Below are 12,027 nucleotides of genomic sequence, written 5' to 3'. Positions count from 1 at the left end.
CGTTAGATAGACCCGTCCAGACTATAAATTGGTGGAGGAGTCATTGTTCAGGAATGTGCAGCATAACTCAGAAGCCATTTTGTGATGATATCCCTTGTTGAGAAAGCCTGTGAGGATGCTGAAACCAGCGAACATGGTTTACATTCCTGTCTGTTTCTCCCTCCGTCTCCTCTATTTTCACCGTGGCAGCTGTCAACCGACGGGACATTAGCAAAGCAAAGCGGGGTGTCGAGCTGTGCTCACAGGGTTAAAACGCCACTGAAAATGAAAGAGGAGAGTGTCTGTTTACTGTCTCTGTCGAGACATGTAACACCGTGAGTCTTTTCGAGTCTGAAATCTTCCAGCATCTCTCACAAACCAACCGTCTCCTTTGAGTGACCGTGTTATAATTCACTCTTGTTACCGGGGAGAAGGAGAAGCAGATACGTTATTTTTACCTTTTTTTTTTCTCTCTCCAAATGGCTTCTGTGAGCCTTGTTTCCAGTCCCCCAGCCCCTGTCCTTGACAAAAACATGACAGGCTCTGAGCTTGCAGGGGATGAAAGGTCGAGTAATATTCTTAATGCAATTCTTAATACGCTCATCTGTGCGATTCAGTGCTGTGGGTCTACATGCTTGTGTTACTGTTTATTGCAGACATTTCCAAGATTCCTCCCCCTCTAAATATTCTTTTTGCATGCCTTTTTGGTGCTTATCTGTGCAAGCAGCCTATATTTTTCATAATCGTGCCTACGATTCATTATCATTTCCATGCGAGGTAGCAGACCTCACCGTCCTGTTGTTATACTGCTGGGATTCATAGAGCTGTTGTTGCCATCTGCAGGATATTATGCAAATAACAAATGACGGAGGCGCCACGCCCATTATGCTCCCACACTCCCCCTGGCGGTCACCTGGCAGAACTGGTCAGAAACAGTTAATGCAAGGTTGACATTTGTTTCTTCAAGGTCCAGTCCTTTGCTCTCATACTTCTATCTTTCATTGAAACCTGGCAAATGGTTTTAAAAACTGTGAGCAACAAAAGAACCATTTGCTTGTGATGCAGGATTTGTCTTGCAAAAAAAAGCTTATGGTTACCTTTTGGCATATGTGATATCATGCAAATTTCTTGCCACTTCTGTAATTGTTAAAAATGGACATCAAAATAATTTGCTGCTCATTTGTTTACATGAAGTCTGATTAAACGTTCTCAGGTCAGAAGATGTATTGCAGGTTTAAGTTACTTAATTACTCAAATATTTATGAACAACAAAAATAAAATTATGAAGAGATCTGCTTATTCTGACATTAATAACAGTATTTACTTCATTTAGCTTTAGGCATAGGCCTATACGATTCTTAGGGTATGATAAACTTGAGTAAAAATACCACAATATCAAAGTATTTACACAAAAAAAGTGGAGCTAATCTAATTGCTTTTTTTTTTTAAACCGAAAGGTAACAATTATTCCCACTATTACTGAAATAAACAATAACATTCATATTGAATTATATGAAGGTGAGCTGGCCAGGTTTTACTGCAGCAAAACATTCCCAAACCATGACACTTCCAGGTCTGTGCTTCACTGTTTATATGAGGTTATTTTCCTGGAATTCTGTTTTTAGTTTATTCCAAACATGTTCTCTCTTCTGGTGTCCACATAATTTAATTTTAGACTCATCGATACACAGAACATTGTTCCAGAGGTCCTGGTTTTTCTCTACATTCCCTGTGGCGAACCTTAGTTTGGCCCACTAGCTTTTTTAGAGGACAAAGATATCCTTCTAGCCCACTGAGCATGAAAGTTAAAGTTCTGTGTTCTTCTTCTGATCGTAGAGAGATGCAATTTTACATCAACATTTTACGTACATTTTAGGGTTTTTGGAGACTTCTTTTAGCATCCTTCTGACTGTTTTTAGGGTGCACTTATTTGGATGACGAGACCTTAGACTATTTCAGGAACATCTAAATGTCTGATATCAGCTTTTTTGAGCCATCTTTAATTAACTTCCCAGACTCAAAAGGTGCTACAAGCTTCTTTCTAAAGGCCATAGATGGCTTTTTGGATATCACCATGGTGTTCACTCAGTTCAATTGTCAAGGAACACACCACACTAAATATGTATACATTTAAACTTTCAGAATGCTGAGTAATCATCCTCTCATCATGGATACTGCAACTGATTTAACTGGGCATAAATGTAGGGTTGTCCTAATTTAATTCCTAATCAGAGATTGTATTTTATTTACTACATCTTCCCAAACAATTTTAAGGGATCCTTTCTTCTTTTTGAATTGTTTGATTATGTTACTTGAAATTTCCACTGTTTTTAGTTATAAACTAACCAGTTAAATGCATGCCTTTTGCTGAATAAAGCGAGAGGCAAGATTGTGTTTTCTTTAAAAGCTTTCTACTCTAGTCCACAGTCATGTGAGAAGAAGCACTTTTGCCTGGGAAAACTGTCCTGTAACTCCAGGGTTAAACATATCTACAGTACTTTCTGTCAGACTGGTTGAGTCCTGCTTTTCCACCCGCACCATATTTTGAAAGCACCTGCGATGTTATGAAAATACATCAAACACTAAAACAAGATTTATTGTGTCCCATGCTGATATGAAACTGTACCGAAATGATAAAAAAACAAAACAAAAAAACAACATCTGATATCAGGTCACCCCTGCAAACCTCTAGAGCCTTGATCAACACTTAAATAAATCAGCTATTGGTGGGTTTATATAAAGAGCCATATACTGTATCTTATGGGTAAAGTAGAACTTGACATATTTGCTTTTCCAGGTAAAGGTGATGAGTATATTTAATAGTATTTCCTAATATATTAAATGTTTATTCTGGAGAATTTGGTCCTATGTAAGAGACATTTAAGGGGTGTTAGAGCCTGAATATACTGAGGATGTTAAGCCTTTAAAAAACATTTCTATTTAAAATTATTAATGCATTAAATGTAAAATGTTCCTTTCTTATAGGGAGGATGGTGAACTGGAAGATGGAGAAATAGACGATGAAGGAATAGAGATTGAAGAGGAGAACAAGGAGGCTGCTGAGGTAAAGGATGACAATGAGAAAGAGAAGGAAAAAGAAAAGGAGAAAAGTAAAGAGAAAGAAGAGAAGGCACGCAGACATGCCAGGAAAAGATACAAAAAGACCAAGGAGAAGAGGAGGTCCAAAAGGAGGAAACGTGAAAGACAAAGAGTAAGTTATAATCATGCTTATCATTACAACATGATCACTATAAGGCAGAGCTGTCAAGTACAGGCATATCTCTATAAATTAAATATCATCAAGTAGAGTGGCTCCAAGACATGTGGCTCAACCCAATTGATGTGACACATGGGCTGCAGCTTCGAGAGCCTCTGTCTTGGCTCTCGAAGCAGTAACTCAATCTCCAGTGCATGATTTGTTAATCTCCTCCCAAGCTGTGGTTATCCTGTTGCTTATGCACATTTGTCTGTCACAATTTGTCCTTCCACTAACCTTTACATTATTACACATGAATGCAACACTCTGTGAAGCAAAGACATCTTTAGCCAACGACTTTTGTGGCTTACCCTACTTGTGAAGGGTGTCAATGACTGTCTGCTGGACAACTGTCAGTCAGCAGTGGATTTTTGTATATAGATTTCTGTATATAGAAAATATTTTAGTAAGTCTTCTAAATCAGAAACCTGCACATGGAAATGCTGCTTTGCTGCAGCTGAATATGTTTGCATGAATGTGGACCATGTTGGCTAATTCAGAATTAATGGTTTCCTTTTATCTTCTCTTCAGCATCATTCCCCCTCCAGCAGCTCTAGCTCCGACAGCTACGACTCAGACTACGACCGAGCAGAAAAGCCCAAAAGCAGGAAGGGTCAAGGTTACAGTCGTGAATCTGATAACCAGTCCTCTCAAGTGAGTTTATCCTTGCTTCTAGCTGACACATTAGTAGAATTTAGAGTTATTGGGTGATGTTATTATGTTTGGTTCAACTGACAGCACTCAAAGGGACTCCATGGGAACTCAAAGAAATCGTCTCCACAAAAGAGCAGTGATTTTGATAAATACAGCGACGACTACAGTGATGACAAGTATGACTATGACGAAGAGGAGGAGGATTATGAAGATGACATGTCAGAGTACCAGCAGTCCAAAGATGGGAGTCAGGGGAAGGGACGCTACTCAAAGGAACAGATGAGCAGAGGAAGCTTGAGAGGGATGAAGCAGCAACAATGTATGAACCATTTACAAATATGATCACGCTTTGCCTACAGATGTTAATCACCATGCAATGCAGATTGCAGAAGTTTTTCTCTTCAGTGTTACTGGAATGGCTGCAATCAAAGTGTTAAGAGATTTATTTACTTTCAGTTGGACAAAGAGGAAGGGGCAGAGGGAGCGGACCAGGAAGAGGGCGGGGGATGCTCATCAAGAACAAGAAACTTAAGGGCAAACCATGGGGAGGACGCGGGCGTGGCCGAGGAGGAGACCAGGGAATGGAAGACATGGGACCAGTAAGTACTGAATATCCCTGAAAACTCACCCAGTTTTACTGTATTTGTATTTTAGTTGCACTTTTTTCATCTTTTTTAATGTTAATTACTAACTTAATTTTTGTTTATTTTCTGCCATAGGAAGGAAAGAGCTCTTCTGGCTTTCAGAAAAAATGGCCAATCATGAGCAAGGAGTTCATCAGTCAGCATACAGTTGAACACAATGGTAGATACATCTGCAAGTATTTCCTTGAGGGTCGCTGCATCAAGGTACAGAGACTTGAATGTCCTGCAGCTTCTTCTCACAATGATGACAGATGATAATTACAGTTTAAATATTTTCTTTTGTCTTTGCACAGGGGGAACAGTGCAAATTTGAACATGAGCTTGTGGTGCCTGATAAGAAAAAGGAACTTTGTAAGTTTTACCTGCAGGGATACTGCAGCAAAGGAGATCACTGCATTTACATGCACAATATCCTTCACTAAATGTTCTTATGTACAGTGTCTGGTAAAAGTATTCATGCCGTTTACCAAATTTTGTTAACTACAAACTCAATGTATTTCACTGGGATTTTACACAATGGATAAAGACAAATAATGAAAATGAAAACAATACGTAGTTTTCAAAATGTTTTACCAATTAAAATCTGAAATGTGTGGCAGACATTTGTATTTAGCCCACCAGAGTCTTTTATGGACACACCTGCACCACTGCAGTTACGACTGTGACTCTTTAGGGCGTGTCTCGACCAGCGTCTCTAGTTTTGAACATTTAGAGAGTGAAATTTTACCCATCCTTCTTTGCAAAGCAGCTCAAGCCCAGTCAGATTTGATATAGTGTTGGTAAACATAAATTTTTATGTCTTGCCAAAGATTAGATTTGTGTCATTCTAAATTTAATTTTTGCAATTATGAAACAATTTAGAAAACCATTTATCCTAACCTACTTTATTTAATTCCCCCCCGGGATTAATAAAGTACTTTACTTTTGCAATCAGTTTGAATTCGAATTGAGAATTATTTTTATTCAGTTTTACATTTACACAAAAATGCCAATATAGGTGCCAATAATAATGCAACAAAACTAGAAAGTTCACAGGGTATGAATATTTTTGCAAGGCACTGAAACGAACATCCAGAATGGGTTCCTTAACTTTTGTTTGCACATGAATATCCCTGCAAGTTCTTTCACACAGGAGCCAAATGTTATCAAGGGGACAACTGCAAATTCTCCCATGATGCTTTGAATGATGTGACCAAAGAGCTGCTTGATAAGGTAAAACAGACCTAGTTTTTAATCTTAGGAGTTTATTAACAGCACTAGTAGTCTGTGTTTTACCACTTCCTCTCTCTGATTCATGCAACAGATAATTAACACGGAAGAGGAGAACGCCCGGGAGGACGAGTTGGAGCTGGAGGATCTTAGAAAGCAGGGTATTGCTCCACTTCCAAAACCTCCTCCTGGAGTAGGGTTGCTGCCCACCCCGGGTCAGAGCAGTCCCACAGATGGGGCCTCTGGTCAGTGTGGCAAGAAGATTCCCTCTCTGTTTGAAATCAAGGTTCATCCTACTGTAGACTTGGCACAAAAAATTGGTCTGAGGTAACCAGAGTATTCTTAAATCATAGTGATCATAAACTCTTAACATTTCTTCACTATAACAATTGTTTTTCATTTTCAGTGGCTCCAACTTCTCCCAGAATCAGGCGGATGGGACGAATCAGTTTAGTGGCATCTCAGAAGACATGCAGGGTGCAGCTACTGTGGCTTCAGGTCCTCCCCCAGTATCACCCGCTGAATCAGCTGTTGTTATGGGTCACCCCGCCGGGCCCCCTATGCCACAGAGTCCCCCAGGAAAGCACCTGCCCCACGGATTTCCAATGCAACCACCACCCCCGTCTGGTCAGCCCCCACCCTTTCATGGAGGCAGTATAAACCAGCAGATGAATATGCAGAAGCCTCCCTTCCCACCAGACGTGCAGATGTTACAAAACATGTTATCCTTCTCATCGTTTGGTCAGAACCCAGTAGATTTCTTGAGCAGCTACTTCCAAAACCAGGCCATGGGTCAACAGGGAGGTCAGTAATATTTTAAAATAGCAATTAAATCAGTTTATTGCCCTTCATTTGTTACTAAGAAAACATGTTGTATTGTTTTGAATAATGTAGTCGAACCTGGTCAGGCCTTCATACAGAGCTTTCAGCAGCTGATGGGTCCAGAGTCACAGTTACAATCTTTGCCGCCTGCAGTGCAGAAGGCCATCTTATTACATCTGAGACAGCAGCAGCAGCAGCAACAACAGCAGCAGCAGGAGTCCCAGGGCAAGGAGCCACAAAGAGCAGATGGACAGGCTGAAAAGAAAGAAAACAGGGGTAAGGGGACATGTTTCATCTGCTGATTGGAGAAGAATTTGACTTATTGCAAGTAAATAAACATGTAATACATTACAAAAAGCAGAGGGGATGATGTCTTGCAAAAAAGAATCATACACCTTGAATGTTTTTTTACATTGTTTCATGTTATAACCTCAAACTTAGCAGTATATAACTGGGGTTTGATGAGACAGACTAACACAAAGGGGTGCATAATTGTGAAGTGGATGAAAAAAATGAGACAGAGCTTTCTAATTTTCTCAATTAAAAATCTGTGACATGCATTTCAGTTCAGGCCCCCGGCGTCAATACCTGCCACCATCTTCTCTTCTTTTGCTGTACGTCTCTACCAGCTTTGCAGGGGATACTGGAGACTAAAAGTCTAATTCTTTCCTCTATTCCTCTCTGGAAAACAGCTCAACCTCAGTCTGGTTTAGTGGAGAGCATCTTTGATCAGAATATTCGGGTCTTGTTAAAGTCTCAAGCCTTTTGTAGCCTCTAACAGGTTTTCTTCCCGGATATCCCTGTATCTAAAATGGTATAAAGACTGATTTTATATATTCACTTACTATTCATACTGACCACACAAAGAGCTTTACACTAGAGCCACATTCACCCAGTTGCACTCATGAAAATTCACACACCGATTTGACGATCAGTAGGCAACTTGGGGCCATATTGACATGTGGGAGAAGTAAGCTGGAATCGAATCCACAACTTTCAGACTGCGAGATGACTACTCTACCTACTGAACCACAGCCGCTCTATCGATCCTTTATTTTTTGAAGAAACAAAATCCCCAAATCATGACACAGCCACTATATTTCACAGTCTAAATGGTGTGTTCAGAGTTGTATGAAGAGTTGATTTTCTGTCTCTCACAGCGTTTTGTATTTAGCCCCAAAGCTTGATTTTGGCCTCATTTGACGAGAGCACGTTCTTCCAGATGTTTGCTGTGTCCCCCACATAACTTGTGGCACACTGGACTTCTAATGACCTTCACCAGTGGCCAATCCTCCATAAAGGCAAGATTTCTGGAATACATGTCAAATAGATGCATCTAGATTGAATCCCGAAAAATACATATTTTCACATCTGCTCTACTGATGCACTTACATGTGTATTTGTGTATCGATGCAAATCAGTTAATCTTAACATCCATAATGCCCATAGTGTGATCAATGGTCAATGTGGGGGTGGTACACTCAGCGTGATGTGCAGTGCTACAGCGTTTTGCATGTAGGCCAAATCGTTTTGGGCTTAGCTGCTTCTCTGATTAAATCCTCTTTGCCCAGCTTGTCATATTAGGTAGACAGCCACGTCTTGGTAGGTTTGCAGTTGTGCCATACTATGTCTATTTTCAGATGATGCATTATTGGTCAGTACTTTGTGAGATGTCCAAAGTTTGGGAAATTGTTTTTTAAGCCAACCCTGCTTTAAACCTCTCCACAACTTTATCTCGAACCTGTCTACTGTGTTCCTTATTGTTCATAATGCTGTGTTCGTTCACCAACAAGCCTCTGAGGTCTTCACAGAGCAGCTGGATTTATACTGAGAAAATAAATTACACACAAACGGACTGGATTTTATTTAGAAGTAACAGAGTAAATGGGAATGAATATAACTGCACACCTTACTTTGTAACTTAAATCTGATGAAAAATGTAATCTGTGTATCTGTATTTTTCCTTCCACTTCACAATGATGTGCCACTTATTGCTGGTCTATCCTGTACAATACTAATAAAACAAATTAATAAACAAAACTGAGGAAAATAACTTAGTGGTTATGATATGATATGATGTTAAAAGGTTGCACTTTTGCAGGGCAACGTAAGTGTTTATAATGACAAATTTTTCTGCAGATGAAACAACAAACTGGTATTCAAGTGATGAGGAGGATGGGGGCTCTGGTGTCTCCTCCATCCTCAAGTCCCTAAAGAAGCACAATGAGATGCAGCAGAGTCAGTCGGCAACTCCAGCATTGGGTGATCCCAGGCTCATGAAGGAACGAGCCCCATCCAGCGACCCTAGGGTGAAGGCAGACCTTAGACAGCGACTCCCAGATCCCAGTAAGGAGTTGGACGGAGCTCCAGATCCCAGGCTTCCCAGAGACCCCAGGAAGATGAGACCAACTGATCTCGGTCGGCAGCAGAGTCACCCTACTCCACAAAAGGCTCCAACAGGAGAGGAGGATGAAGAAGGAGAGAGAGAACTCAAGGACAGAGCAGTTCTTATCCCACTAGAAGCCAGCCCTGGCATAGTGCTGCGGGACCCTCGCTGTCAGCTAAAGCAGTTCAGTCACATTCGGGTGGACATTCTGCTCCAGCGGCCTGCCTTTGCTCAGACAGTGGTGTGGGCACCTGAGGACCTTATCCCTTCCCTTGTTCCCAAACAAGAGCACTCCATCAACCTGCCACTTCCACCACTGATCGCAGACGCTCAAATGAACCGAACAAGTCTGCCCGACCATTCCATAGTTACAACCCCTCCGCCGTCTGACCCCAGACTAACAGCTGCCCGTTTGAAGGAACGGTTGGGTCGAATCCCCACTGGATCCCTGGAGTCAAGATCGTCCACAGACAGACCTGTAGATCCACGGCAACAGAAATCTCTGGACCCAAGACTCAAGCGTAGAGGGAGCCTGGACTCCAAGCTGCTGGGTCAGAAAGAACCTTCCTCTGCTGGAGGACTTGTGGACCCCAGACTCCAGGAAGCCAGTACCGACTCCTCTCCTCAAGCTGCCCAAGGCAAGCTAGAACCTGACAAACTACCGCCGTATGCCCCCCGGTTGGCTTCCTCTGACGGAGGGCTTGAGAGTCCCACCACAATCCTTGGCGGCATCAGCTTGTACGATCCCCGCTCTCAAACAGAGCAGACACAGAGGGAGCAGGTTAAACCTCCTAAAAAACCAGGGATTCTGAAACAGCCTTCCAAAATGGATAACTCTCCTGCACCATCTCTCTCACAAACCCAGCGAAGTGGCTCGTTTGAAGAGGTAAAAAGCACAGAGGTCGCCTCACATACAAGCCCTCCTCCTACTTCGACCAACGGGCCACCTCCAGCCTCACCCGTCAAACCCCCCGCAGTTCATAATCTCCCCATCCCAACTTTGGCCGGGCTGATCCGACCTCAGTACGCCGACCCCAGGCAGGCTAAGCAAGGAGGACAGGGTACTGCAGGACCACAGGAAGAGACAGAGGTCAACAAGGACCAGGAGGGGAAGGTGGAGGGGGACAAGGATAAGGATAAGGACAAGGAAAAGGAGGAGGTTGTGGAAGAAGAATCAGAGCAGAAAGATCCAGACGAGACAGATGACAGGACACTTAAAGATGTGTTTAAGACTTTTGATCCTACTGCTTCTCCTTTCTGTCAGTAGATTCTTCAGTGTTTTGTAAATTGTTGGATCATTATCACGCATCTTTATTTAGCAATACATGACCCTATTTATTTCTGTAAATAATCATGTACAGGTTATCACAACATCACGTTTTTCAGAAAACCGAATTGCGGGGACGTTCCGGTGTCATGTTTTGGATTTTTTATATGCAAATCTTCCGCTGTGAGAAACGAATTCACTCTACATGCAGACAGTCTATTATGATTATAATTAGGACTTTGCTAGTATTTATTCCTTTCATCTGAGAGCTATGTCTTTACTTTTATATTTACATTTTTAATAGAATCAGAAAACAGATTTTGTTTTGTTAATGACTTGTTATTCTCAGATAATCAAAAAGAATCATCACATGTATCACATAATTACACTGACATTTATTTTCCACTTTTTAAACTTTCTATACAGTTAAAGTATTTTGCTGAGATGTATGCACTGCATCATCTTAGCCGAACTTGATATAGCTTCTTCGTTTTGCTCTTTCTGCTGATTGGTGCAAATTTATATTAGGTATTAGGTACTCATTTTGATTTACAAGGCCTTGCAAATATATTTGTATTTTTTCCAAATTTTGTCACATTACAAACTTCTGTGTATTTTTTGGGGGGGATTTTATGTGGGAAGTTGCAGGAAAATTATGCATTTTTAAAAATTCTTGACAGATAAAAATTCGAAAGGTGTGTGTTTGTATTCAGCACCAATGAGTCGGTACTAGAATCACCTTTCGCTGCAATTGTAGCTTCAAGTCATCTAAACAATAGGAAGCTATTGTTGCTTTTGCTGTAAGTTTGGTGGTGTCCTGGTGGAAGGACAACACCAACCCAGTCTTAAGTTCTCCATCCATCTTCCTATAAACTCTGAGCAGCTTTACTGTCCCTGCTGAAGAAAAGCATCTCCGCGGCATGACGTTGCCACTACCATGTCTCACCATAAGAATGGTGTTTTCAGGGTGATGTACAGTGTTGGGTAAATTCACTTCACAATTATGCACTACTTTGTGCTGGTCTATCACATAAAATCCTGTTAAAGTACATTTAATTTTCACTGGATTTTACTGAGGGTTAGCCGAGCAAAAGGGGCTCAATACAAATACACGCCACACTTCTGATTTTTATTTGTGCAAAGATTAGAAATGCATGTTTCATTTCTATGTCACTTCGGAGTTGGACACTGCTTTGTGTTGGTCTTTCCCAAAAAATCCCAGGAAAACACATGGAAATGTGGGGTTATAAGGTGGCAACTTTTTTGCAAGCCAAGTCTGTGCCATTTTACAAAAAAGAAGCACCAAACTTGGACGTAGCAGGTAAACATTTATTTTGTCCCAAAAATCATAAACAAAATGAATTAAAGCATTTCTTCTGTGTATTTTCTGTACATAAGCACTATCTGAAAGGCATTAGAAGTAAATGTATATATGTAACAAATGTTCCCCTTCTTGCACTTTTTATCTTTGTTTGGAGTTTGTAGAGCACTGTATTTGATAAATGTATTCATAAAGTATGAATGAATTGTAGAATGAAGCATTTCAGTAGCTGCTTGACTCTGTAATGTGTTCAGCTTTTTGTTTGCCTGAAAATAAGCTATTTCCTTTTTTTATTTTCTTCATATCCATTGTAAATGAGCATTTTGTATTATGTGCACAGTGTGTTTTGCTGAGTGCTTTGTTGTATAAACACATTTTTATTTCTGTTCGTATGGTGACACCAGATTTTCGGTTTTAAATACACATTCTCATCGTTAAAGTGATTTTATTATGAATAAATTGAATAAAGAAGTAAAGAAGAAAGATTTA

The 12,027-nt window shown here is 40.8% G+C and overlaps 1 protein-coding gene across 3 annotated transcripts; it reads left to right on the top strand.

Annotated features, from left to right (window-relative positions):
• Positions 1-37: 37 nt before the first annotated feature.
• Positions 38-12,027, top strand: LOC124859483 (zinc finger CCCH domain-containing protein 6). Of its 3 annotated transcripts, none has more exons than XM_047352282.1 (12): positions 38-314; positions 2,965-3,190; positions 3,767-3,889; positions 3,974-4,208; positions 4,346-4,488; positions 4,609-4,737; positions 4,827-4,941; positions 5,636-5,745; positions 5,837-6,069; positions 6,149-6,546; positions 6,718-6,840; positions 8,704-12,027. In XM_047352282.1, exons 1-12 carry the CDS (start codon positions 85-87, stop codon positions 10,215-10,217), a joined length of 3,579 nt encoding a protein of 1,192 aa, XP_047208238.1. In that variant the 5' UTR covers positions 38-84; the 3' UTR covers positions 10,218-12,027. The 3 variants fall into 3 exon arrangements, with proteins under 3 accessions (XP_047208238.1, XP_047208237.1, XP_047208239.1); XM_047352281.1 differs by having other exon boundaries at positions 6,637-6,840; XM_047352283.1 differs by having other exon boundaries at positions 38-544; positions 6,637-6,840.

The sequence above is a fragment of the Girardinichthys multiradiatus genome, chromosome 22, assembly GCF_021462225.1.
Source record: "Girardinichthys multiradiatus isolate DD_20200921_A chromosome 22, DD_fGirMul_XY1, whole genome shotgun sequence".
NCBI lineage: Eukaryota > Metazoa > Chordata > Actinopteri > Cyprinodontiformes > Goodeidae > Girardinichthys > Girardinichthys multiradiatus.
This window is presented reverse-complemented; position numbering and strand designations above follow the sequence as displayed.

What these genes read in the sequence shown, in the direction of transcription:
- LOC124859483 (XM_047352281.1), top strand. Translation starts at nt 85, where the DNA reads ATGATATCCCTTGTTGAGAAAGCCTGTGAGGATGCTGAAACCAGCGAA. An exon ending in CTGATAACCAGTCCTCTCAA is followed by an intron (nt 3,890 to 3,973) that starts GTGAGTTTATCC and finishes TTCAACTGACAG; the next exon opens with CACTCAAAGGGACTCCATGG. An exon ending in TTGAGGGTCGCTGCATCAAG is followed by an intron (nt 4,738 to 4,826) that starts GTACAGAGACTT and finishes GTCTTTGCACAG; the next exon opens with GGGGAACAGTGCAAATTTGA.